Raw genomic sequence first — 27,780 nt, forward strand, 5'->3', positions numbered from 1 at the left:
ATAGGCACGCTGAAAGCACTGCATGATGGTTAACAGAGTTCTTGGCTTTGAGCAGCTCTAGGGGATGGAGTGAGGGAGTATCTGTATCCAGGTAATTACAGTCTGAGGGGGCACAGAGGTCCTCTGTGATTACACATCAGCCCTGTAATGGATTCAACACTTATAGACGGAAAGAGAGAGAGAGAGAGAGGGACGCATTCCTTACCTTCCCATCGCGAAAGCAGGGGACGGGCGGGTGAGAGCAGGCAAGGTGGGGCGGGGTAGGTAGGTATATCTGCAAGATGGATTACGTGGGGTTTGCCGAGTTCAACATTGACACAGATTCATCGTAAATCATTATGCTGGGGACCCGGAGTGATTTCTGCATTAGGAGCAGAAAATGGAGTTCAGCCAGTCAATGAGGGAGGGCATATTTCACATCAATCACCTCCACACTCTCATGTTACCAAGGCTTAAATCTCACTTATATTGTTACCAATAGGGTTCAGTGGCTATGATGGCAATCAGCAAGACACTGCACTAACAATACCCTACTGACTACACAGAAAGGACACAGCATGGGGCTCCATCGCCATATATTTAAAGTGAATTATATATGAATTGGAATTGCGAAAAGTAAAAGATGATGTTGGCACTAAAAAGGGTGTTTAGATTATAATTATGACCTACATTTATAGTTGTTTAAACTTTTAACTGATGTTGGCTAACTTTCCAGCTGACTTCCTGCAGCAGTTTAGTTCATATTCTTCATAGAGATAGGGCTGGACAGGGGCCAGGATCACACCAACGACACTTTAGGTATTGGAAGTTTCAATGAGGCATAGACATCATCAGGCAAAGAAATATAGAGTATGTTATCCTACAGAGTAACCTTTCTTATGTTTGGGATCAATTAGACCCCAGAGAGGTTTAACTTCCTGCCTAGGAAGATTAGTGCTGCTTAAACAGTTCTGCCAACACAACCACAGATATAGAGCATATGAAAATCCGTTTTCTACAGCTGGGGTATCTGAGAGCCCAAACACAAGTGATGTGACATTCTCTAGCGAGCTTGTGAAACATGTTCAGTGCATGATGTTTACGAGCCATTCTAATAAAATTAGGAAATGTCAAGACGTATCAACCTGATAAAACAATGCTGTTTTTTGAACTTTTAAAGAAGACCTGGTTTCTAAGACCCCGACATTAGAAACCGAAGAAACACGAAGTTTCACTGAATGACATTTTGAATGATTACTTTATTTGATGTCACTGAATTGCTTTACACTACTGCACTTAGCCTATACTGTACTGTAGGCTACTAATACCCCGCTGGGACTCAATCAAGGTTTGTCTTAGTGTCCAAAAACATTTTAAACTAATCCAGTAATACCTTTGAATCATTATGTAGGTTCCACCACTTTGTTTTTCAAACTTTAAAGGTCCAGTGTGTAACGTGTTTAGTTGTTCATTATCAAAATCTGTGTTGCCCGTTCACAAACTTGTCCTTTTTCATGAATATTTACCACCACCATCAATTCCAAGTATTCCTTTTGGCTTGAAATTTTACATTTGCAATCGCATGAACTGGGGTAGACGGTCCATACTCATGCACCATCTTGAAATACGTTAGCCGGTAAGGGACAACAGGACATCCTGCTCCGCCTTTCGCGTTTTCGCTGTCACACGATAAACTCACAGGTGCTGCTAATGCTGCTAATGAGTATCATAGTTTCCCGGCCCGGGCAAGTTTGAAGAAGGAAAACATGGAGGACCACACGTATTCAAAATCCAAATTTCAGGAACAGGAGTTTTCTTCTTCGCCCAGAAAAAGAAAATGGATATTGAAAAGAGCAAGAGACCGGCTTTTTGAAACGTGAAGGCTACGGTAGCTGTAATACGTACTTTGAACGGCGTGGTGCGAGAGAGTTGATTGCGATATATGATCTCAACGCTAGATGGGAGACATTCCTACACATTGGATTGGACTTTGGATGCTTTTATATAGACCTTAGTGGTCCCCTAATACTGTATCTGAAGTCTCTTTCCTGAAATTCAGCCTTGGTGCAGAATTACAGCCACTAGAGCCAGTCCCACAATGAGCTTTCCTTAGTATGTGTCATTTCTGTGTCTGTAGCTATTGAGGAGGAGAGAGGGGGGGGGCAAGGTGGAGGGTGGGGGTGTGGCCTTGACCAACTGCCACTTTGCTCTGTCTCTCTCTCATGGGTGGGCCAAATTCTCTGGGCGGGCAAAGCAGAGAAAGGGGAGGTAACCTTGCTCCTTATGACCTCATAAGGAGCAAGATTCCAGATCGGCCCATCTGAGCTTTCATTTTCTCAAAGGCAGAGCAGGATACCCAGGGCTCGGTTTACATCTATCGCCATTTTTAGCCACTTGGGGACCATAGGCAGGCTAGGGGAACTCATATTAATGTTAAAAAACCTCCTAAAGTGAAATTTTCATGCCATGGGACCTTTAAGCATTATGATTAATTCTTGACTTTGGAAAGAGCAGTTTGACAAATGAATGAATGATGAATGAATAAATAAATCAACAAATAAATAAAGCATCTCATTTCCTTAGGGAATAAAGTCACATGACAAGTTTCATAGGTCTCCTAATAACAATAAACTCTCTCCATGACAACTGAGCAAAACTGTTCTGTCAGTGTTTTTTTTTTAAATTACACCTGTATTCAGTGTTTTAGTCCCAAAGTAGGCTCTAAATATAATATTTTGACAGATATTTTTAAATCATTTTTTCACATCTTTTAATGTAGACTATACCACCCAAAAAGTTCAATTATATTTTTATTTTAATTTTTTTTCCTAACTTTATTTTTGGGGACACATGTTTAGGGAGGGCTTTCACTTCTCTTCGCCAAGGGAAGGAAAGGGAGAGAAGAGCGGCTGTACTGCAGGAATCCGGATATGATGAAAATGTTTGAGACACTATCCTCAGAAAACTACCGCCACTGAACGTCGAAAGCGCCGCGAGGATTATTATTGATATATATATATTTTTATAAGTCAACAACAGCTGGACTAAGTGGGACTGGGACACACTGGCTGCAAAAGTTACCGGAAAAGTTTTTGGACGCCAAGTTACTCTTTCACCCAGTTTCGTTTTTTCGGGGAAAGAGTCGGAGGAAGGAAGGATGGGAATAAGTCAGATTTGAAGCAAGGGAGTTGTCATGTTTGAAAGGTAAGTTATGCTTTATGAACAATATGTCCGCTTCAGCTATAAACAGCACTTAGCAAGCGTCCGTCTGTCGCTTTTTTTTGATAAGGAAAAGGGAGTGTGTGAACAAATGGGGTGCATGTGGAGCCTTTCAGCGAGTTTAAAGTAAAAAGCGAGAGAAGGGAAATTTCCACCAAGTTTTACTGCAGCTCGACGTCACTTTCTCTCTGTGTGTGTCTGTGTGTGTGTGTGTGTGTGTGTGTGTGTGTGTGTATAGGGAGACGACTGTCTCGAGTTGAGTAATGACACGGTGTCTTCAAGCCTCAGCTGATGACGAGACATTGTTTTTTTGTTATTGTTTTTACAGCACTGAGGGCTGAGGGAAGGGAGGAACTTCTTCTGCTGTGTGTCCCAAAAAGACGACTGTCTCATGTCCAAGCAGACCGTCCTTCCTCCGGATGGGCCGGCAGGGCCAGGAAAGAGCCCTCAGCAGGAGACAAGTCCCCTGCTGTCAGCCTCACAAGGTAAGGGCACACAGGAGAGGCCAGAAAGCACTAGCATGGGAAATCAAAGTTAAATTGAGGTGACCAAAGTGGGGTCTGGGGCTCCCAGGGGGCCATGAGAAGGTCCCAGAGGTCCTTCAGTAAGATGTAATTTAACTAATATGTTATTAAGTGGTAGGAGAGTGAGAAAAAACCCTCCCAACATGTAAATATGTCCAGCTCTGCACTGCACTTGTGGTCCACAAGCCAAAAATGTGTCTGTTTAATCGCTCTGTGACTTGCAAACATGCTTTTCTCTCCATGCTGCCAGTGCATTTAAGCAGTGAAGCTGAGCTATAAATATCAGTGATATATTCTGTCAAGAACTAACGTTGCTCGTACAATCAAACATGGGAGAAAACAAGAGGAATACCACATATAGAAAATTAGTCAATGGCCGTATTAACAGATTACTGGTGCATATCCGCGTTTATCATTCTGCTTGGGACAATATCAGCCTTGTCTTTTTAAATTATATTCATGTGATTTTTAGTATACATCAGTATCTGTGCTCCAGTGTTAAGCCTTGATAATGTTTTTGCTTTTTTCCCCTCAATAAAGTCTGAAGAAACGCCCGGGTGACTATTAACAGCAACCACAGCCAATTATAGTTTTTAATTAACTTTCTAGTTGCCCCTAAGATTATCACATGTAAAATAAGCTTACCCCCACACCCCTTTTTCATTTTTCTTCAAACAAGCAATGAACCGTTAACCATCCTATTTATACCAAGCATCATTATGGCACTGTCAAAAAATAGCAAAGTAGGACAAAGTAAGCAATCACTGGGGCTGCTGGATTGCGAATGGATTTTTGCTGGACCTTCAAAGGCGCTTGCAGTTAATACTGGATTTCCCCTCTCAGGGGACTGTGGATGTACTGAGAATAGACCAATTTATTTCTAACTGTGATCACTAAATACTGCGATGCATCACACAGTACTGCTGCTAACGCAACTGTGGCTACCATACATCAGCTCCAAGCTGAGATATGTGCCATATCTATCTAGGGCTGCTGGCCTGCATCCATCTGTTCCACTCCCCCATCCATCACTGCTTACAAACAGAGAGTGTTGTAGCATTGGAATAAACGCATCAAGCTTTGGTAAACGAGCTCGCTGGGTTTTGCTGAGTCACGGAGGTGGTGATGGCGCAGTGGCTATGACACATGCCTTTGGTGTGGGAGATCTTGGTTCGATTCCCACTGCGATACATCAAGCAATGTGTCCCTGAGCAAGACACTTAACCCCTAGTTGCCCCAGAGGTGTGCGACCTCTGATATATAGCAATTGTAAGTCGCTTTGGATAAAAGCGTCAGCTAAATGACATGTAATGTCATTCCTCCTCACCATTTTTTTTTTTTTTTCGAATCACAGCAAAAGTGGCTCAAGAGACAGTATGTTACAGAAAAACTTACAAGCTGTGAGCACAACTGTGGGCTACGAGCAGGCATCTGGCACCAAACCAGTGAATAAAGTCATTGTGGAAGGTTTATTTACTGAACAAAGCAGCAGTGTGCAAAGCGTCAGCGAGTTTTGAAGTCAAGAAGCCAGAGGACGAAGCTTAGAGAGATGAGTGAAACTGTCTCTCGTGTTTTTTTGCACAGCTATCAGGCCGAGAGTCTTTGCCCACATACTTTTTCCAATTTAGATGAATGCAGCCTTTATGGCAGGAAAAAGAAGCTTGGCAGGTAGAGCACACCCGGGAACAGAAGGAGAGAAAATGAGATCCAGAGCTCTGGCAAGGCCTTTACCTGAACCGCCCCACCATGTTGTGCAACTATTTGCCAGCGGCCTGTGTTTTTTCTGGCATAAATAGTCTGAGTGGGCTCTGTACCTCTGGCTTGTCCAGCTGTCCCTGATGTTTTGTCCACTGTGGCTGACCCTGCAGTAAAAGTTTACATCTGTTTTTGGAGGAATGGCTGTAATGCACGTTAATTTAAAACAGTTGAGCTTGTAATAGGATAACATTAAATGAAACAACCGGAGCCCTCTGTTAGTCATCACGCATCATAATATTTTGCTGCTTAACTCTGTGTGCGACAGGTTTTTCCTTCTTCGACCACATTTAACATTAAATGCTTGTGACCCTAGATGCTTGTGACAGGGAGTTGTCCGGAAGAACACCGTCTCCCAGGAAACCAGCCACTGAAGGACAAAGTCACGTGACCGAGGAGAAGCCTAATTATCGCGAGCCTGTAAGAAGTAAGTTTTAACGACCTGGAAAAGCTGTGGGCGGACAGCAGGATATCTTGGTGTTATTTTTTTAATGATAAACAAAAATGAGCCCTTTAATTGGAGGGAGTGAACAAATGATTAACATATTTTGCTTTCAGATAGTCAGAAGGTTGAGCTTCACTGTGTTTAGCAATGTTTTATTTAACATTTAAATGCTTATAAGTCAACCTATTTTATGAATGCGCTCCAACTGTCAAGAGTAGTAGCTTTTATGACAGTTGCACAGTGTACTGTACATACACGAGGCAGGGTCAGGTGGCCAACTAAAATATTAGCTTCAGTGTTTCCAATTAAAATATCAACATAGCACCAGGGTCTCTTGGCAAGTGAGTGGTAACATGCATGCATTCTCATTCTGCCATAATGACCAAGAATGGGCTTGTTTCTCCATTTTTTTCCCCCTTCTCCTTCTAACCCTCAACCCAGTGTTTTGGAAGTGAGGAAATCCTTTTTGTGGTTCTGGCATTGACTGTTGTAACGCACTGATTGTATCTTAGCCACAATGTTTTTTCCCCCGTACCAAACATTTACCTATTGGGGAAGAATTGTGCCAGCTGCTAGAGGCATTTCTCTGTCACTGTGAACAGAGTCATTCAGCATTCAGGCTAAGAGAACATAGCAGGGTTATATTGTTCCAACCAATAATCAAAATAGTTTTTCTGCATCTTATAATCTGATTTTAGAACTTGGACAACTTTAGAAACCTGTGTTTTAGCTCTGACACAATCACATCGTTTTATGCAAATGTCCTGACACAGGGAGGTTTTACAAAACAATGATTTGGCATTGAACTGCTTGAGTTACTTGGTAGGTCTAATTAAGTCTAGATGCACTCTTGTTCAGTAAATTGACTAGACACTGAGCTATGGATTGCAGGTCACACAAGGCAATCGCTCAAATCTTTGTGTGCAAAGAGTGAGATGTGTCAGCAAAGGGGAATAGCAGCTGATTGCTTCCATCCATGTAAGTGCCGAGGTATAAAAAGGATTGTGCTAGTTTTTGTTTCTAGGTTGTTAACTTTTCCAGGGCACCTCTTCCTGCCTTTTTTTGTTGTTGTTTTTTTGGGTATCAAGCTTAATGACTTGCCGGTGGCTTGTTTACTGAATCAGCGAGGAAAAAAAGATTCAGTAGCAAAAAAAAAAAGAAGAAAAAAAAAAAAGTTCTGTCAAGAGGTCTTTTTAGCTTGGCAGGTTTGAGCAGTATTGCATTTCTGGAGGGAGGCATGCTTTAGCCCCCCCCCCTAACATCTACACTTACGCTATCTCATACACACACAAACTGTCTGGTAAGGGTATTTTAGAGTGAGGAAGACATGCTACTTCTCTTTTGAGAGTTACAAGAACATAAATAGTCATGTCACATACAGACAAAACCCCATATTTGTGCTATAATCTTTGTGAAAGTTATATCTACCCGTGTCTGTCTTTGGTTAAATCAAAGCTGGAAATTCTTACATTTAGGGGGGGGGCTCAAGTTAACCTATTTGTGTCATATTCTCACTGGGGTTTTGTTTGTTGAGGTGACCAATCAGATCGCTCGCTGGCAGGGGTAATTGAGAGCCCTCTTCACCGCAGAAACAGGAAATCAATAAGAAATCATCTGCCTGCCTACATCCTGGCCCTCGCTGTTTTTTCCCCCCACTGCCGTTCCATTGAAAGCTTGTGTACAGTATGTGGACGGTGACTTTTCACAACAAGAGGAAGCCTATTGTGATGTAGTAATAACAGCACATATCCTCTTTCAGTTATGATAAGATTGTTTTGACAAGTTGTCTTTTTAACCAGTGGGTCCCCTTAAACAAGAACCTAAACATGGGCAGCGGTTTCATATTAGTTTCAAACTGTTTTCTAAGTTTTACGTTTTTTTTTTTTTCAGGAGAGTACATTCAACACTGAGTAACTGAACCTCACCACACAATTTATCAAGTGTGATGTAAAAAGCTGAAATTTATCATTAGGGACAGAGTATCATAAATTCACATAGTTAAAAAGAAGTTGAAGTGTGGCGGATACCGTGATTGCCAACCACTGTGGCTTGTTAGACGAAAAAAACAAGTACAATTCTGCCCTTACAGTTAGGCCGTTGTCAGTGAACGGTTCCTCTGTGGCTCCGCCATCCTGGGGGAGGAGGGAGAATCTTGTGGGGGAGACAGACATTCCTCAAGAGACCGTTCTGGGTTTTCAAGCAGCTGATATCTCCTGCAAACAGGGCCTCGGCTCTCCGGACCCTGCCTCAGAATAAATTGCTACCACCCTGTTTTAGGAGTTTAATCGTCACATTATTCACCAGATTGTCAAATACTTTTTTTTTTAAATGCTTCTGTGGTTGATAAAGATGACCTTACTAGCTTCCGAAGAACAGGTCTGGTTTTTTTTTATCTCAGGAAAATTCTGTAGTGAGAAAGTAAGGTCAAATAACATGACTTTTCTTTTTTTTAAGAAAGACATTAGTTTGGCCTTTGTGTGAATCCCCGATTGGACTCTTTAGTGGAACACCTTCAAGGTTATTACCTGTGTGCAGAATTGACCTTTTGGAAGTGAATTTGTGACCCCTAATAAATGCAGTAAAAGGGATTGTTTAACGGGGGTAGTGTCTCATACTTGCACCTTTCTTCCATGAAAAGATTCCTTGACAGTGCAACAATTAAGATTTATATATATATATATATATATATATATGACAAAACTGAATCTAAAGTGTTTAGATTCCAGACAGTTGGCAGAGTTAGACTGAGATAAAACATTCATCATTATTTCCATCACTTAGTGCTGAAATATTTTTGCTGAAGTGTTGAATCAACATTCTCAGACTGTCACACTGCCTCATTTATATTCCAAAGTTACTTAAGTACTTAAAGACTTTATAACCTCATGCCAGTTTTTTTTTCCCCGGAATGTTTTTTTTCAGCCACAGGAAGTGCATGGTGATTGTTGTTATGCAAGATTAATATCTTTATTGTAATCCTCAGAGCCCTGTCTCTGCAGAAATAATGTGTCTAAAGCATAGACCTATTATAAACGGAACCGTAATTTTCAAGTGATTACTTACCAGTGGGTCATGGAATCAAAAACCGTATAAATAGGGTGAAATGCTAGTGTAGGGGTTGATTAAAATGGCCATTGTAATTCTACCTCTGTTGTAATTATTTTCTCATTGTCTTGTTGCAGATAATTTCATATGGGATATTTCAAGTGTGTTAATTAGCATATTTTACCCGAAGTGCCCGAGCCTATTCACTGTTAATTTAAAAAAAAAAAAAAGATATTCCAAATACTTGAGCCAAATGATTAGATATGCATTCCTCAATTCATGGACTGCAGTCTTTCAAGTACTTATGTTACAAGGCAACATATATGGATTTTAATTGTGGAGGAAGAGTGTTGTGTTTTTTTTGTTTTTTTTTTCTTTCTTCATGGCAGAGAATCTGCCCTTATCTGAGAATCGGCCCTTACCGTATTTTCCGGACTATAAGTCACACTTTTTTTCATACTTTGGCTGGTCCTGCGACTTATAGTCAGGTGCGACTTATATATCAAAATATATATAATTTAACATGTTTTAAATGTTATTTCATGCTGAAAACATTACCGTCTACAGCCGCGAGAGGCGCTCTCTAGGCTTGTGACAACTATATGCTGCTCCTAAAGACAACTGAGAAAGAAAAGAAACTGCAGGCGACTGCAGGTAGTAAAATACGCAGCCGAAAACGGTAATCGAGCAGCAGAACGAAAGTTTGGAGTGAGTGAGAAACTTGGGACTGGCGAAAAGGTTAGTCTAAGAAAACAAAGAAAGCTAGTCGCGCGCTGAAATCAAGATGGCCAGAGCTGGAGGAAGGAGTCCACAGATGGGTGCTTGAACAACGTGCTGCTGGGAGAGGCTCGTCAACAGTGCAGTTACGTTACGTTAACATACCGGACACCTACCGTATTCAGCCCCTTGTTCTGTGTGCTATTGTGTAGTTTAATAACTTGCCTTTCCAGATTAAATGTCTGTTCTTGGTCTTGGATTTTGTGAAATAAATTTCTAAATAAATGCGACTTATAGTCCAGTGCGACTTATATATGTTTTTTTTTCCTCTTCATGACGGATTTTTTAACTGATGCGACTTACACGCCGGAGCGACTTATAGTCTGTAAAATACGGTATGTCTAACTGGTTCTTCTGCAATGGCGGAAGATATGTTCAGATCTTTTACTTGAATGAAAGTAGCAATACCGCAGTACACTAGCCTAGAAATCTAGAGGCACCCTAGCGGCAGCAAATTTAATTTGCAGCCAGGCTCAGTCTTGCAACTCTCCGTTGGCTTGCGAGCTGGAAAAACCAAACTCTGGTCAGGCCAATCACATCGTGTATAGAGTCGGTAGGCGGGCTTATGGCTGCTGCTCCTGGGAACAGCAGTCTTCTGGAAGACTTGGAGTTAAGCTTTTCTTTGAGAAAAGAACAAAGAACGGCACTGAAATCTTTCTTAAAAAAGGAAGATGTGGTCTGAGTTTTGCCGACCGGATACGGCAAAAGTTTAATCTATCAACTAGCTTCGCTACCTTCTTCGTTGCTCTGCCTGGTTGTAGCGCTATCCTAGGGCTGGGCGATAGGGAGAAAATCACATATCACGATATTCTTGACCAAATGCCTCGATATCGATATTGCACCGATATTCTAGGGTTGACAATTGGTGCTTTAACAAAATATCTTCACCCTTAGATTTTAGATAAATAATCATCAGTAATGTGGACATAATGTCTAAGTGGGGAAAAGGCAAATAATAGAACAGCTAGAACAGTCTGGTAAGTTCAGAAAAGTACATCACTTTGCTGTAATGCAGCCTCTAAAACCAGGAAAAGACAACACTCCTGTCATATCACAATATTACGATATCCAAAATCTAAGACGATATCTAGTCTCATATCACGATATCGATATAATATCGATATATTGCCCAGCCCTACGCTATCCTATTGCGTGCAGAGGGAATTTGAAAGACAACCGTTTTCAAAGCCCCTCGGATTTAGCCCTGTCAATGGTGAGTTCCCAGACCCACAATCTTGATGTGGGTCTGGCTTGTCAGGCTAGCAGTATACAGCTACTCAAGAAAAGTCCTGAAAAGGAAAGTCCTGCATCCAAAATGTTAGCTAGACTATATGAAAGTACAGACGTATATATTTATATATGGATGCAGCAATTTAATATTGTAGTTGATGAAGGTGGAGCAACTTTAAACTACTTTCTGTATTGTTGGTTAGTTGAATCTATAATAATGCATCAAATTGTATAAGTCAATTATACACCATACATACATACATACATACATACATACTGTACATAGTCTGTTTAGCACAGGTAAGGTAGGTGGACTGCATGTTTACCGCCTCTCTAACCAATGGCACACAAGACGGCGTCAGTGCCTTTCACAAGCCACACGGAGGGAGGGAGGGAGAAAAAAATCTGCCAGTTCAAATGAGAGCAGCGCAGGGTGGATTACTTGGCCTCTAACAGGGTTTGGGCTCCAACATTAAGGTTAAAACCCTTTTCTATTACTGATATCTCTGCTGATGTTGCCCCCGCCAGCCCCGACTCTCTCGAGCTTCCAGCTCCTTGCCCCCTTCGTGTTTGCAGGTTCAGTGCCTCTCTGCTAGGTCATTCTGTCAGGCCCCCTGATCAGTAGAGGGTGACCGGGGACCAGGGGATGGCTCCCATCCAGACGCACAGACAGCCACTGCCGACACAGGCCCTGGCTGGAGCAATGCACCCCCCCTCCCTCCTCTCTTTCAGGCTAGAGCTAAAATCGATACGGGCGTCTCCGTGTTTAAAAAGCCACTCAGAGGCAGACGAGTACCTCTGTCCCAAAGGCTGATCTCTCAGCTTAAGGCCTTGATTGGCATCCCGAAGATGCGAGGCGCTGACCCACAGCTGTCCCATTAGCAGAGGGTTAATGCTGAGATTGATACTGAGCAAATAAAGGAACTAGGTGTGGGGGTATTTTGATAGACTGTCTATCCCCTCTCTGACCCAGAGACAGACCTCAGTTGTATTTTGGCTTTAAGGGAGTGGTAGCGCTACAGCCAGATCCTCATCTCTGACTCCAATAATGGCTGCGTTAGTGGATCTGCCACAGATGCACACTGTATTTACTTGGTGTGTGCGGTTGACTCTGTGTCGCTTTGCATGTGTATGCCTTTGTGTATATGTGTACGACTGTACGCGTGCGCATGTCTGCATGCCTGCACTGAGTTTCCTGTGGAACTTCTACTTCAGCGAGGAGATTTTGAAGCTGGAGGAATATTTGAGTCATCGATGTAACTGAAACTGAAAATGCCCCCATTCCCCTCATTCCCTCCCCCTTCTTCTCCCTTTCGCTCCCGCTCTGTTGCTCCGTTTTTGTTTTGAGTCGTCAGCCAGGAGAGGGTGGAGCATGTTTTTGGAGTATGGAGCCTGGCAGCTCCCTCAGGCCTGCTCTGAGTCATGTCATAATTGATCTTTCTAGAAATTGTGGTTGCTAGCCGTGTAAAGCCTAAATCCGTGCAAGATGTGCAGCTTTTTAAAGATACCGCACTCTTCGGCTGACTTCATACTACACTCTTACTCCCCTCTCGGATGGTGAGAAACCGATGAGGGAGAATAAAAGGCGTTTGACAAAGCTTAATGCAGAAACAGGCTCGTACAAATTCATCTCAGAAATGAGGAGAGGAAGGAGAATAAGGGTTACGTTTAGTCTCTCTCACAGCAGCCAGGTTGTAAGGCTTTGTACGCTTCTTGATTTCTCGCGTTCTGCTACATTAGTAGCACTCAAATTAGCACCACGCCAAATTCCAGACAACAGTGGAGAGACCGGAGACTTCTGTGGTCAGAGCTTGGGGATGTGGGGGTGTGTGAGTGTGGGGGGGTGGGCTGAGAGTGAATGACTTCCCCTCAACGTGATTCATGTAAGAGAAAATGGCATCTCATTGGGACTTTCAATGATTTAGATAGCAGTCAGACATATTAATCTGGGAAAATGTTCCATTTTGAAATCAAAGAATAATTGATGACCCCCTTCTCCCCCACCTCCCAACTCCCCTCCCCAGCGCACACAGACACCTCAGCCAGCCTCGTGCACGGAGTACGCTCAGAGGTTCATGTCGTCAAATCAAGCTCTTGTCTTTCAAGTTGCCTTTGCTACTGTAAAATGTAATTAAGCAGAACAAGGTCCGAGGGGGTTATTTTTTCCACTCAATCAGCAACAAAATTTGAAATTAGTAAATCCCTGACGCCCTGCTTCTCTCTTTGTTGGGTGGAGGCGGTGGCAGTGGTGAAGGAGGGGGGGGGGGGTTGGAAATAATATTAAGCTCTGTCTTCACGTGTCAATTCCCCTTCAGCAGGTTGGAGGAGCCAAATTTGAATGACTGTCACAGAGAATTAAAACAGGGTGGAAAATAAGTTTGTCACCACTGGAAACGAGCTGAGCAATATTGACTGATTGCCCTGGAATGGGATGGGAAAACCCAGACAAAAATGTGATGTTTCCCGCTTAAATGAGATGCTACACAATGTGATCAGCCTTGACAGGTGAAGACAGCTAATAGAGTTCTGTTGCAGGTTACCATAACACACACACACACACACACACACACACACACACACACACACACACACACACACATACATACAGAGCTTGTCACTTTTGCTGATGAGGATCCCATATCAGAGCAGGTCATTTAGCTATCCTCAGCGGTCATCACCATCCGTGCCGCTGCCATCATAATAATTTTTTATCTTGGATAAATATAAAACATTGTGTGCGTGTGTATGAACTGACAGGGCCAGGATTGCTGTGTGATGTCCAGAGTCACATTTTTTTTCCCCCCATTTCTGTTGGAACAAGTGACATTTCTGTTAGCCCGTGTCAGCTCGCCATCCACTCTGTGTAAACAGCTCAAGACAAGACCACAGAGTTGGCATGGCACCCACATCTTTTTTTACTACAGGAGTCTAATTTTCTAATCAAATGCTGATTCCTGGTTGCCAGTTGACAGCACCAATTTGCTCTCATTTCACACTGCTGATATCTGCATTATATTGATGCTAATCACAGTTGGTGGGTTTTGTTGTGCTGGGACACTTGAATGATGAACCTGGAGTCGCGTGTCTGTTCCTTCCGATGCGTCCTTCTAGACAATAAAGGAAGTCCTTGTCCCGGAGTTTGGAAGGTCAAACTGTAAACGAGGCTTTGATACGCCCAAGGAAAATTTCAATCAGAGCCCTCTGTAATAACATTCATTGTACTATTTCTCTCACTCGCTCTCTCTCTCTCTCTCTCTCTCTCTCTCTCTCTCTCTCTCTCTCTCTGTCCCTCTCACTCTCACTGCAGTATAATTCCCCTGGTTTTGCGTCTATAAATATGGACAGGGAAGATGTATAATTTCTAATGAGAAAATATATCCCTTTGGATTGAAAGGCAGGGGCTGTTCCACACGCTGCTGTTTGTTAGGAGGAGAGATGATACCTCAGGCTGTTTTGGCAGAGAGAAAGCGGGTGTTGGGGGGGGGGGGGTGATGTTGAGAGTAGTCTGGCTAGGTCATTGCACATTTACAAATTAGCATTTCAATCATGCAGGTACATGGCCAGCCGAGCAGAAAATATACATGTTTTTTTCTAATGCAAGGCACAAAAAGATAAACAAAACACTGGCCGTGTTAGGAGAATTAGCTTTTTCAGAACTAACTGTCACTGTGAATTCTGCCCGTTGCTGTTTGGGACTCATAACTTAAAACTAACGGTTCCCTTTACCGCTCTCAATTTTTCATTCACTGTTAACTCACAAACTCGTAGCATTGTGTAATCACGGCCATTAGGAGATAAATACAAGATCTGGATTGTGGTGTTTATTTGGCTGACATGATGTGACATTTGAATAACTGTATGCTCTCTATGATGGGCATTCTAATAAGCCTGGGCAAACACCTTTCTTCTCACTTCTCCCTCTTTCTCTCTGTCTCAGGGGCATTAATAATAAAAAGGACTGAGCTTTAGAAACACAGAGCTTGTGTGGTTGTTCAATCCCTGCCTGCCTTACCTGCGACTCTCGGCATAGCAGTGTGCAAATGAGAATCTCCATACTGCCCTGTTTGACCTTTGTGTTATATTTTCATGTTCTTGACTATTTTAAAATTCTTGTTTATACCGCTCTGTTTCAGTTGACATGCGTGCAGATTCCTTCCTTGTGTGTGTGTGTGTGTGTGTGTGTGTGTGTGTGTGTGTGTGTGTGTGTGTGTGTGTGTGTGTGTGTGTGTGTGTGTTTTAGATCTAGTAGGCTTGTGACACATATATACGTATCCTCCTCGTCTTTCTTCTGTCTTTTGGGTGCAATTTCCGACTCCATCCTGTAGGACCTATTTTCTGTGACAAAAACGGAGGTGTTTATATACTCAGTTTTACATACAGAGCGCACAGCTCTGGCGCAGCTCCAGCGCTCTCCAGGCACTTCGGTGCTCGGTCCCTGTGTGGCGCAGCCACTGAAGACTCCGTGACAAATGGCAATTATATTTGTGTGTTCTTCATGAATCCATCAAACACTGGCCTTTTAAAAATGCTCCCCAGATATTTGAGGCTGTCAGCTACTAGTAGCTGGGACCAAATTGGGATGCTGCTTAGACAGTCAAGAACCACTCACCCCCTAGTTTCCCCTGTGATGTGTGTGACAGCGTGTGTAGGGGAGTACCATGTTTTATTCAACTACAAATGTACACTCTCAACAGTTGTTGATGTGCTAGAAATAGGGCGGTTACAAGTCCAATTTGAAGCGTGTGTGTGCATGTGTGTGTCCAATGCTTCCTCCAAAACATGGTGTTTTAATGCAACCTGTCAGGTTGTGTGCAATCGGTTATCTCAGGACACCTACCCATGTCTCCGAGCTTGTGGCAACTGCGCAACTCGTATGATTTGTTTTTAAAAAACTTTCTGGGAGTTGTTCGTATCAAATTTTTATGCAGTTTGTTTCCTGCTGTGTTATAGGAACAATGCAGTAGCAGTGTGTCTGTGTTGCTCTGTCAGGATTTATTAACCGGTACAGCTCATTTTTGCATTTATCAGGTGAATCCTCAGATGCAATATTAAACTTTTATATGCAACATTTTCATTGCCACATTATATTATCTTGAAATGATGAAGTCCAGTTTTGTGTAAACCTACAGTAAAAGCTCAAAAGAGTTGTATGCACACTTCTAAAAATGGATATTATATAGTAAAGTTCAGAGTCGGATTAATTTAGATTGATAATAAAATGCAAACATGCACAATGCTGTTGGAGCCATTTCAAAGTGGACTTGACCAATGCTGGCTTTTTCCTAAATCTATGGTATATGAGGTTTTAAAGTAAACAGCCATATGCTACATATTCTTTCTATATGTTTCTATATTTCACTGCACTGCAGGTACATTGAAAGTTTTTGACACGCCAACTTCCCAGCGTAGCACAATTCCAACAGGACTTACTGTATTTTTGCTTTCTCTCATTACGTCTTCATTTGTCTCGCGGTGACTGTACACGTCCGTCATTGCCATCTTTGACAGTATCATCATTATCATGATCAACGATTATGAATATTACTCCCTTGTGTCCATTCATCTCAGTCACCGTGTTCATCAGGATAAAAATAAAGACTGCGACTGTGTAAAGACTATCCAGGAACCTGCCACTGAAGCACACTTCTCTGCAGACTTGAACCACTTTTTAGGGCTTTGCAAGTGTGTCAGAAACCCGAGTCGCCGCTTATGTACTCTGGGTTTTACGTGGTGGTTTCTTAATGACTATTTATACTTTGGTAAATTGAAAGCTTGACTTCCTCAAAAGGAAAGGTAATTATGCCTCCCAGTCTCTTTTGGCCTTTTTGTGCATAGACATGTGTTTTGTGTGGGAGCTTGTGTGGCTAGTTTGTTTAATCTAGATGGGGAAAAAACTACTGTGTTATTATGCAAGATACTATGGGTGATTGGTTTAAGGAACTGTCATCCGCTAGACAGGGATTGCTGTGTTGTATTGATCTGATAGAAGTTAAGAAACAGGTGAATCATTATTGTCTGTGTGTGTGTGTGTGTGTGTGTGTGTGTGTGTGTGTGTGTGGTCTTTGCAAATGAGTTTGGACAAGTTAATCATTAGCTATAGAGAGGGGTTCCCCCCATCAGTCCTATTAATGTCAGCCAGTGCTTTTTTTTGTTTACACATTTAAAATATGTGTCTACATCTGAGGAATCAAATAACGTGAGAAATCCCCAGCAGTGTGATTAAAGGAGGTGGCTTTCTGAGTTTTATTTCTGGATGGATTTCTGCCAATGTTAAAAAAACAAACAAACATGAATTGCCAATTGTTATCCAACCTTGTTTTGGTGGAATTCATACACATTCAGTTGCTGCTAAGTTTGTTTCTTGAAATAGGTCACATCTTGTTGAATAGATAACTTTTGGTTTGTGATTCTTGTTTATTATAACCGTGAACGAGCTGATGCAGGAAAATGTTTATTACTGGTCTGTGCCCCTGAAGTAGCAGTCGCACAACCAGATCACTATAGTGTGATACCACTTTGACAAGTTAGAGGATCGATTTGAAAGATAAGGCCCACTGTGTTAATATGTAGATAACCCTACAATACTGTGTGTGTGTGTGTTCCTAGCTTCCTTTATAATAACAGTTTGCCAAGCATTAAAGCAAAAGACTGCTGCATATATTAAGAAGGGGTGAAAAACGTGGCGAGTTTCAGCTGTCAGAGGTAAAACTGAAGAACAACAACAGATGTAGCCAACTCCGGGTCTCCTTGTTAGCCAGCTTTAGTCTCTCCTCACATTGTCATGGGCAGGCTGCAAGGCTTTTATCTTTTGGAGTAGAAAATCCATCAACCTGGTCTTAAATCACTGCATAATGAATTCTATCGTCTGCTACCCAGTTGTCTAATTCCAATTGCGTAGAACCCTGATCCCTAAAGTCTACATTTGTTTATGGAGGCAGCATGAAGAAGCCTGAAGGAGGAGAAAGCAAAAGCGAGTGTGTGTATTTAATTGCTTTGTTTTACATCCACATTCACGTCCGGCCTCTCCCAGGGTGATGTGTTGTTAAAAAGCGCGAGGCTCGATTCCCACACTCTCTCCTTTTCTTGTTAACCGTAATTGCACTTGTTGGTGAGCTGGCAGAAAGAAAATAGAGATGGAAAGAAATTACCAGCATCATATTAAGTCCACGTTCAGTTTGCGTACACTTTTGAAAATTTGCAGCTGCAAAACACTTAAAACAGGTTTCAGCTTGTGCTACACAGCTGTTAAATAAGGCCGAATATGGTGGTGAAGACACCATATATCCAATGTATATACAGAAAGTATAGGGGAAAAACGGAATAAGTATGGTGCACACAGACAGACTTAAAAAGAGATGAATAATTCACAGAATCTCAAGTTAACCATGCACTGGCGGCAGGTGCACATGCACAGTGGCTCTGATGTGGAGGCAAGGTAATGTAGGAGTAAGTCCCAGTAGAGCTGAATGTGCAGGTGTTCCCCTCTCCGTAAAATGCCACCTCCTTTGTTCGCTCACATCCTTTACTTTCTTTCTTATCAGACAGGTCGCTGTCTCCTGACTTTCTCTGGCTGTCACACATACACTTAGAAAGGCCATCTCTGAGCTTTCAGAGGAAAGGAGATCATTACTGTTGCAGACAGCAGCTATTTTGTATATGCACAATATCACAGGCTGTCTTTCTCTTTTTACTGCATTAATCTCTTTTTCTCGCACGGTGTCTTAACTCACCTGGGTTCTGCTCCTACAGATGTCTGTCTGCCTACAGCAGTGGCTTGTGTGAACCTGCCACATATAAGGTTCCTGCATCTCTCTGCTTCCTTCTGTCGTTCCAGGTTGAAGTGTTTGCCATGTAATCGATATGATCATGTTAGGAAATGGTGGCAAGATTTGCTGATTATTTAGCCGAGAGCGGTGTGTCTCCATTACTGTGTTCTTACGGTTTGTAAGAACTGAACCTCACAAGCCACAGTGACTTTATATGTGAGTAAAAGGTGCAGACAAAGTTCCTCTTCAGTTAAAATAAAGTTAGAGGGTTATCATGCCCCCATAAGGCTAAAAGCAATCCACAACTTTGTCTTCCTTAAAAATAGACACAACAAATGTTAAGTTATTAAAGTAAACCACTAGTATTTTAGTGTTGTGTTTTTGTTACATTCACATAAAACATGTATGAATAAACATACATGTTCAGTTTTATTGGATTGTCTTGTATTAATGCTCCGAGCTAGCAGAATGAAAGAAAGGTGAAATGCTCCAAGGAAATGTAATCACCTTACTGTCCTTAAATACTGACTTTAGTAATCGTGCTGAAAGTACACACCCAACCCTCAATGACACATGAAAATGAAATCCTTTTTTTCTTCATGTCTCCAGCTCAACCCCAGTCTCAGACAGTGCCCTCGGAGCCTGCTGAGGGAGACGCTGGCAAGGACCAAAATGGCTTTCGCCACAACAGCACTGGCACACCCGTGCTGAGTAACGGCAACGGCATCCACCCTGGCATCAGCGGGGCCGGGGCCACGCGCACATGCTCCTGTGGTGCCAACATCACAACGGGCGCCATGGGTATTTCAGGGCCTGGCACTGGCACAAGAGCAGCGGCGACCGCGGCAACGACAGAGCAACCAAGGAAGCAGCCGTCCACGCCTGTGTCACAGAGGGTGCAGAGGAAATTGAGGTCCAGCCTGTCAGTCAACAGTGACAGCAGCCGACGAAGCAAAGGCAGTTCCACGGGCTCACAGAAACCTCCTTTACCAGAGGGTGAGTATCCACACACAAGGTAACAATGACAGCGAGTAAAAGAGAGCACAAACCCACACACAGACACGTTGATGCTAATTGTACTAAGGCTTGTTTGCTTGCATGCTTCTCTTTCTGCATCCCATCTTCTGCAGGCCGTAAATTCATTCCATCGGTCGTTGGGATGTACTTATTTCCCCCCCAAAAAAAGTTTATATAGTTAGTTACAGTTAAAGTCAATAATTAAAAAAATTATATAAAAAAATTAAAAGACAATTCTTGGTCTTATAAAATGAACAATTCTGAACTGTGCTGCTGCATTGTGTAGGGAAATATAAATATCATGTCTGGCAAAAAAACCAACATGATCAATTCATCACTAATCTGCAGTCGCAGAGTGAAATGATTTACCATCAAAGCTGATTTCTCTGTTGAAGGGGCTATTCTTGGGAGGCTCTGCCCAGGGTGTACCTTTATAACACATTAATAATAAATTCTTACCTTCTCTCACCTTTTAATGATGGGAGTGCATGACTTCTCCTATTTATCACTCCCGTCAAGCAAATGACATTTTATCCCGCTCCTGTGGCTTTTATTTTCTTTAACAACAACGCCAAGAGTCCGTTTGCCATGCAGGGAAGCCGTCACGATGTCAGGTGCAAGGCCGAGGTGAGTCCAGTAATGAAGGCGCTTGGTTGGTCCTTTGCCATTGGGGAGATAGGTGTGACCGTCTAACGAGGCCTGAGAGCACGGGGTGCCTATTAAAAGTCGTGACCAGCCTTCTTCAGGCCCCTCACGGCCCCTCACACCTCTCTGGGCCCTTTCTGGCTCTCCCTGCATCCCGTCAGCACCACCGTGGCCCTCATTAACATTGCATCCCTCCTCCTCCTACTACTGTGTGGCTGTGTGTTTGTGGACATGCATGTTTTGCCTCTTTGTTCTGTAGCATGGACACTATCAGGGCTTAGGCATGTTTCTTAAAAGCAAAGTAGGCAATTCCTATCTAATTATCCAACTCACGGCCTTTGCTGTTTTGTCTTTTTATGTGGGCTCCAAGGTGAAGTTGGAAAGTAAGATGTGATGTTATGCGTTATTAATCGAGTCACAATGGTCAGGTTCAGATATAAGTTTAAATGAAGAAGAAAAGTGGCAGTCAGATCTTTATTTGATGATGCTTGACTTGAAATATGCATCAGATCGAGGTTGCAGGTGAACAAAAAACAAGAAGACGCACACGTACACATCCACAACACCTCGCAGGTAAAGGTGGGATGCATCCACCAGAGATGGTCCATGTTTTCAACATCTTAATTGGTAAAGAGCAGAAGAGAGAGCATGCAAAAAGATAAAAAAAATAAATAAAACAGCAGCAGCTCAACAATTCTGCCTCATTATGGCTTTTGTGTTGCTTATTTGCAGACGCGAGAGCTCTCAGAATCAATATGTTCGCTCTCAACTATTTATTTCCCCCCGGAAAACAGCCAAGCTGTGGTGTTTGAGTGTTTACACGGATTAACATAATCTGTTTGTCTGTGAAATTAGCCTCCTAAACAGCCCCCTGAACACAGGAAATAAAAGGCGTAAGCTAGCAGGAGCTAGCTCTGGGGAGTCTGCAGTCTGCCGTTGGCACCGTAGCCAATCTGTGATAACACCGCAGCTTCTGAAGAGCCATTTACCGCACTGCTTTTGTTCAGCAGGGTGGCTTGTCTCAACTCTTGTCATCCAGTTTGTGTTTTTGTTAATTGTGTGTAATCAGTTAAGGTCTCCAAGCTGCTTTAGCCTCATTCAGAGATTTAGGGCCAAGGCTGCGAGCATAGTCTCTGCTACAGCTCTAAACCTTGATGTGTTTGTGTGTGTTGTGTAAGCTTTAGTCCTCTAGCTTTGGCTTTTCCCTCAGTCATGCATTATAAACAGGCCTGCTTAAAAGGCATGTGGTGGACCTTCACTATCCAGCCCACATCCTCTGCCCTCTTTACCCATGTGTGCTTTCTGTGCATTTCCATGGCCACCAAGGCGATGTCTGATCAATCTCTCTCTCTTCATCTTTGTCCGTCTAGCCATCTTGCCCTCTCTCTCCCTCTTTGTGAGTTTGAATGTTTTGCACAGCTTGCCGCTCTGAGGCCCATCCAGCTTGTTTTGTGTCATGCCGCTCCCTTTTTTTTTGATGTTAGCTTTCCAGATGTCTCAGAGTATTTCCTCAGAGGCGCCGGACGCTGTTTTTTCGGCCCCTGCAAACTCTGGGCTTCATCGCCGCTCACTGACATTAAACAGGAGCAGTGTCAGTGTGTGCTGTTCTGTCTGTCCGTTGGTTGGTTTCACTGTCTCTGTCTGCCTTTCTGTCTGTCTCTCTTTTTTTTGGGGGAGATGTGCCTTGCGTCCAGCTCTCTTGTGTACAGTATACGACCCCCCCCACCCCCCTTCCTTACTGGCTTCTCTAAGATCCAGACTAATCGCTGGTGTTGAATTATACATCCAAGTGAATAGCTGAGATGGCCGGCCGCTGCTTAATGCCTATGTACTGTGTTTATACCATATTCACAGTCTACTGTTCTGCTCAGTTCTGAATACTGGCATGGCTATACCCTCTGGGTCCTTCAAAGTTTGTTAATTTGCTGGACTTTGAGGTTTTGTGCATGGGCAGCTTTTATTTTTCTCAGTGGCATTTTTCTTGCACTCAGATGTTAGTACACTACAGCGGATGCCAGAATGTAGCACAAGTTTTGTTATGCCTGCATAAAAGAAATCCGCAATCTACCCAACAGCCACACCAGATGTTCAGTAGTGAAGTGTATTTATTCTCATGCATCTTGCATCACTGCCAGTGTTATGGCCTGAGATAAGGATAATAAGATGCATTCAAACTCCAGGCACCCTCACAGACACACCAAACGCATACACACACTTGCTCGTTTCATGTTCCCTCCTCTATCTTGTTTGTATCACAGTCGGCTAGTGCTTCTGGTCAGCTCTGCAGCCCTAAGCACCGCAAAAATAGGGTAAAAAAAAATCCTGTACTTTGATTAATCAAACATGGGCATCCAGCGGTCCTCAGCTTGCCTTCCCATGCCGTCCTCCACACTCCTCCTTTCGCTCTCCCTCTAACCCAATCAGTAACAGCCCCTTCTGACAGCTCAAGATGGGCTGATGAAAGTTATGCAAATGTGCCCTGTTTGTAATGCTATTTTTCTGCGTCCATCCACATCATGTCTTTTTAACACTCCAGAGCAGTGGCGCTGCACCGGCCTTGGTTCAAAAAGCTGTAGGGAGTATATGCCAGGCACACCTACTGAATGATATTTAGTATGATTTAGTGACTTGGATACAACTAGCGAAGTTCTGGTGTGGATCAGATGTAATCTTTATGTTTCGCTTTATTGTATCCTACATCTATCTATAAATTGCAGGAACGTCTGTGTGTGTGTGTGTGTGTGTGTGTGTGTGTTATGCGCATATCTCTCGAACCGTTAGTCCGATGGATTTCAAACTTGACAGGTGTTTTGCTACGTGCACGAGTAAGTGCAGTGCCAAGTTTGACGTTGTTTGGATTAGAAATGCAAAATATATCATCTGTAAAAGAAGCACACATTGGCTTTTGCCGCTCTAGCCGCTGGCCACTCCCCCTGTCACACTGCACACTGACTGAGCTCAGCGCAGGACCAGAGACAGAGAGGGTCGAGAAAGCAGCGGAGCTTTGGCAGCTAAAATGTGAAATACACCTCAGACCCACAAAAATGTGCAAAGTAGCATTACTTTTAATTCCCGAATTTAAGGACGTTTCAGAATCCCACACATGCAAAGCACAACCACAGTCAACAAGTGACAGACAGAGCATGATGCCACTTACAGTCAGGCTATCTATCTAATAAAGCCAGACGTATCTGTATGTATGTGTGTCCGTGTTTGGGGGGGGGGGAGGTAACCTGCACATCACACGCAGACACAACATGGAGAACGCTTTACAAGAGCAGGGGGTGGGGGGTATTACAGCCTTTGACTCTTTTCCTGCGTTTATTATGCATTTATATCTTTTAAATTGCTGTGAGCTGGCAGAACATAACGTAATCTCGGAGATTATTCCTTCACAGCGCTGTGCAATGCGAGAACATCTCAGAGTTGAACCGGGCAGACACAGCACCCTGGGTCGGGTTAATTAAGTCTACACTAATAACATTACCGTCGCCAAAATACCCCCGCGAATCAAATCCATACTTCACTGTTAACCATCAAGCCACTAAACCTGTATGGAAATGAACACCTCTGCTGAAGTGTTACATTTGTTAACAATTATACCACACGAGACAACTCTCTCTCTCTCTCTCTCTCTCTCTCTTTCTCTCTCTCTGCACACACACACACACACACACACACACACACACACACACACAAACGGTCCGGTTCTGGTGGTTGATGAACGCAGATATGTGCTGATTAGCTCTCATAACGGGCCAGTTGGGTAGCGCACTGCCATGAGTCCATGTCTGATTACTCCACATTGTCATTGTGATATTTTGTGATTACATTCTGAATCTGCCCCGTTCTCTGTCAGGTAAATACAGTAGTAGGTAGGCCTACAATGTCTGATGTAGACGTAGCCTACACTGTAAGTCAGTAGTAGGCTATAGGCTACAGTGGATTAAGTGGTTTGGGGTCCTTCTGTAAGTAATTTTGGGGTACAATTTGGTGGTGAAGAATTCTACAAGCAGCAGTACCACAGGCCAAGCGATCGCCCGTTCCAAACAGGCACATTTTCAACGGGCTCTGTACTAGTTTTATAAAAAGAGTTTTATTCCAAATTTAACAATCTGGAAAAAACAACTCCATCTTTTAAAAAGTGACTGGAAACTTTAGATTTAGTTAATTTATTGAAATTACTGTACATATTTTTTTATATAAAAAGGAACATTTTCTGAGTGGTGTTTAAGAATTCTTGGAGAACACTCCTGTAGTCTTGCACTTACACTGACACATTATGTTAGTGATGACATGTAGTAAGTAAAACATGTAATTTGTTCTTTTCCATTACCGATTTCAGACCGAGGCATTTTAATGAAACTAATTCAGCCATTCAGAAACAGATTTGTGATGGTTAATGGGTATGTTGGTAATTTAAAGGGGAACTCTTTATTGCTGTGCAACAAGAAGCTGAAAGTTGCCACCAGCTATTTAAAGGCGTTCTATGAGGAGGTTAAATGTTAATCAGAGGTGTGAGCATTGCCAGCATTAATCCGCCTATTTACCGAGAGAGACTCTTGGACTTTGCTAATCATCTTTGTGTGATCAACCTAGCAGTTTGCATGATAATGCCACAATTATTTAACAATCCGTTAATCAAAACTGCAGGAGAGGAATTCATTTCTTTGAATATCTCTTATTTTCTTCGGCGCCCTCTCCCGCCTAGTTAGCCTTCACCCTTTTACCGCACACCGACTCTATTCCACCTGTCAGCCTGCCGAGCATGCAAGTCCTCATTCAATCACCGCTCTGCATGGCTTTCATTAATAGGCACACATTTTAGGTGAAAATCCAATTTACACTTTCATTTATTACAGATACGTTATTTTATTTTGTGTTTTTCTGTTTCTTTTTTTATGGTTTCATTTCATTCATGTGTTTATTTTGCTTTCCAACTCGTCACCTGGTTTGACGTTGACCCAGACTGCTGCGTCCACTGCATCTTGGCCTGCCTGTTCTGCGAGTTCCTGACACTTTGCAACATGGTGGTGACGCAGGCCTCGTGCGGCGCGTGCACGTCCGAGGCTTGCTGCTGCTGCTGCTGCACCGACGACCTGGGCGATGACTGCAGCAGCCCCTGTGACATGGACTGTGGCATCATGGACGCCTGCTGCGAGTCCTCCGATTGCCTGGAAATCTGTATGGAGTGCTGCGGCATCTGCTTCCCCACATAGGGAGGGCCTGTGCTGGTGTCTCTGTGGGGGTAACTGGACCGTGGATGGAAGAATGGAAGGAAACTGCTGCTGCTGTCACTTTGAATTCAGCAACAGACAGAGGGAATATTTGTGTGCGTGTGTGATTGCCAACGTGTATGTGAATGTCCTTTTTTTTTTATATGTGTGATGACTGTGTGTGTGTGTGTGTGTGTCGTAGTATGGTGTGGCTGTGTAAAGCATGCTTTGAAAGATGTATTTTAACACTGGGCTTCTCCATCAAAACCAGCTCAGCTGGAGCTACAGTAGAAGTAACTCCAGATATATGATCATGTCATAGTGTAAGTTGTTTCTGTTAAGTATTCTATCCTTTGCGTAAGAAGTATTATCACAGACTGCCTTAAAGATTTTATTGTTACATCAGGAATGCTGTCTAATTGTATCTTATCTTTTTAGTCATTTTAGTGGCCGACGTGTTGCGTACACTAAACAAAATGATTTATTTACTCTGATTTAATTTTCAATACATGTTTTTTTTTTTCTATGCTCAAAAACTGAGGTTGCGTTCTTAGTACTGTACAACACTGTAAAAGGTTTATGTGACAGTTCATACATTCTTAGTTGCATACTGTAGTTTTGCAACACAGACTTTCATTTACAGTTATCAACTGTAGCACTGTAGAACAGCTGAACCTGGTGAAATATCAAAGGTGAATCAGGAAATTACAAATGATACTTTCTAAAACCAAAAGTGAAAGAATGTGCCTGTTTGAGGATCTTTTTTCTTCTATTTCAAGCATTTCTTTTAATTGAAGTGGCCTGTTATTACAGGAAAAAACTGCACAAAATTGCTGATGAGCACATGATTGTTTGCTGTATCATGCTGGAAGGTCTATGAAAACATGTTTTACCAAATAATCTCATCTCTCTCCTGATTTGGCAGTATTTGAAGCTTTGGATTTACTGGAAATGAGCACAGATGCGTAACGACAAACAGTGTGTACAGGGCTCTATTTCTATGAGAGTCCTCAATGAGTGCCATCAACGATTAGAGTTGGTCAGCTTCATAAATCTTTTCTGCGATGCTATTTTACATACACACAGTGTAAGTATGACTTGTTGAACTGCACTCCGTTCATGAGGGGTGTGATATGGAATTAAAAAATGGTGACCCTTGTCGCCATATAAGCGGCTTTCGGGTATCAAGCCCAGTGACTCACAATACAAAAAAAGGAATCATGAACTGTCAGGTCGAAATAGTAAACTAATGCAGGGTAAATGCAGTTTTCTTCTCATTTTTCTTCCATTCCTTAATTCTGTGTATCTCGAGATGAGTTTGTGGTGATTCACCAGTGGAGTCATTTTCTTGTCTTGGAGATCCGCTTTGATGTTGTTTAAGTGATGCTACTTAATGCTGGCCTTCATTAGCACTGCTTAGCTAACTGCTTACAAAAAAAAAGCCCCTTCCTAACGCCAACAAAGATAATGTGCTGTCATGTACAGCTCGTCTTAATGGCGCACTGGTATTGTGTATAAGGAGGTTGGATAGGCACCTCTGCGCAGATAATGTGCAGCAAATAAACCTCATTTTCATGTTTATGATTAACTCACGCCAAGAGTGTCAAGAAAACATTATAGATAATGTGAAGAATTCATCTAAAAAGAGTCAAATGTACACATGTAGCTACAGTAGTTGTCCTCTTATACTAACTGTTGTATGTTTTTTTTTTTCCTTCTTCTTCTGGGCCTTACACTTGATCCTTCTCATTTTCATCTTGATGCATTTCTCAACTTGGAGTTCACAGCTCGTTTTCTTAGTTTTGTACATTATCTTCAATCTCAAAGAGAACAGTTTTTTTTGTTTGTTTTTTTAATAAAACATTTCCAAAAATGTATGATGTTTTTAAACAATACGTCTTTGTGTCCATCATTTCTTCATTAAGTTTCACTTGTTAGACTAGCAAACTCTTCTTAAAGGACAATTCCAGCGCAAAACAAACCTAGGGGTTAATAACAGATGTGTACCCACTCGATCGCTCTCTGGGACATGTTTTCATGCTAATCGAATGGGTTTGTAGCTTGAAACAAGCTAGTGTGGATCGCTGATTAGCTTACAACGCTAGTATTCGGGGCACAGGGAAAGTTAAAAGAAATCGCTATTTATACCACTAAAAAGGCTC

General features: G+C 42.5%; 1 protein-coding gene across 1 annotated transcript; it reads left to right on the forward strand.

Annotated features, from left to right (window-relative positions):
* Nucleotides 1–2,868: 2,868 nt before the first annotated feature.
* Nucleotides 2,869–27,513, forward strand: mdfic (MyoD family inhibitor domain containing). The gene is made up of 5 exons (XM_078242779.1): nt 2,869–3,183; nt 3,527–3,683; nt 5,794–5,904; nt 19,350–19,736; nt 25,371–27,513. The coding sequence occupies exons 2-5, from the start codon at nt 3,590–3,592 to the stop codon at nt 25,619–25,621; spliced, it is 843 nt and encodes a 280-aa protein (XP_078098905.1). The 5' UTR covers nt 2,869–3,183; nt 3,527–3,589; the 3' UTR covers nt 25,622–27,513.
* The last annotated feature ends 267 nt before the right edge of the window (nt 27,514–27,780 follow it).

Source organism: Sander vitreus, chromosome 23 (assembly GCF_031162955.1).
Source record: "Sander vitreus isolate 19-12246 chromosome 23, sanVit1, whole genome shotgun sequence".
In the NCBI taxonomy this organism is placed as follows: Eukaryota; Metazoa; Chordata; class Actinopteri; order Perciformes; family Percidae; genus Sander; species Sander vitreus.

Coding starts and splice junctions, on each gene's coding strand:
- mdfic (XM_078242779.1), top strand. CDS start 3,590: ATGTCCAAGCAGACCGTCCTTCCTCCGGATGGGCCGGCAGGGCCAGGA. Junction 3,684..5,793: donor CCTGCTGTCAGCCTCACAAG/GTAAGGGCACAC, acceptor TTGTGACCCTAG/ATGCTTGTGACAGGGAGTTG. Junction 19,737..25,370: donor GAAACCTCCTTTACCAGAGG/GTGAGTATCCAC, acceptor ACGTTGACCCAG/ACTGCTGCGTCCACTGCATC.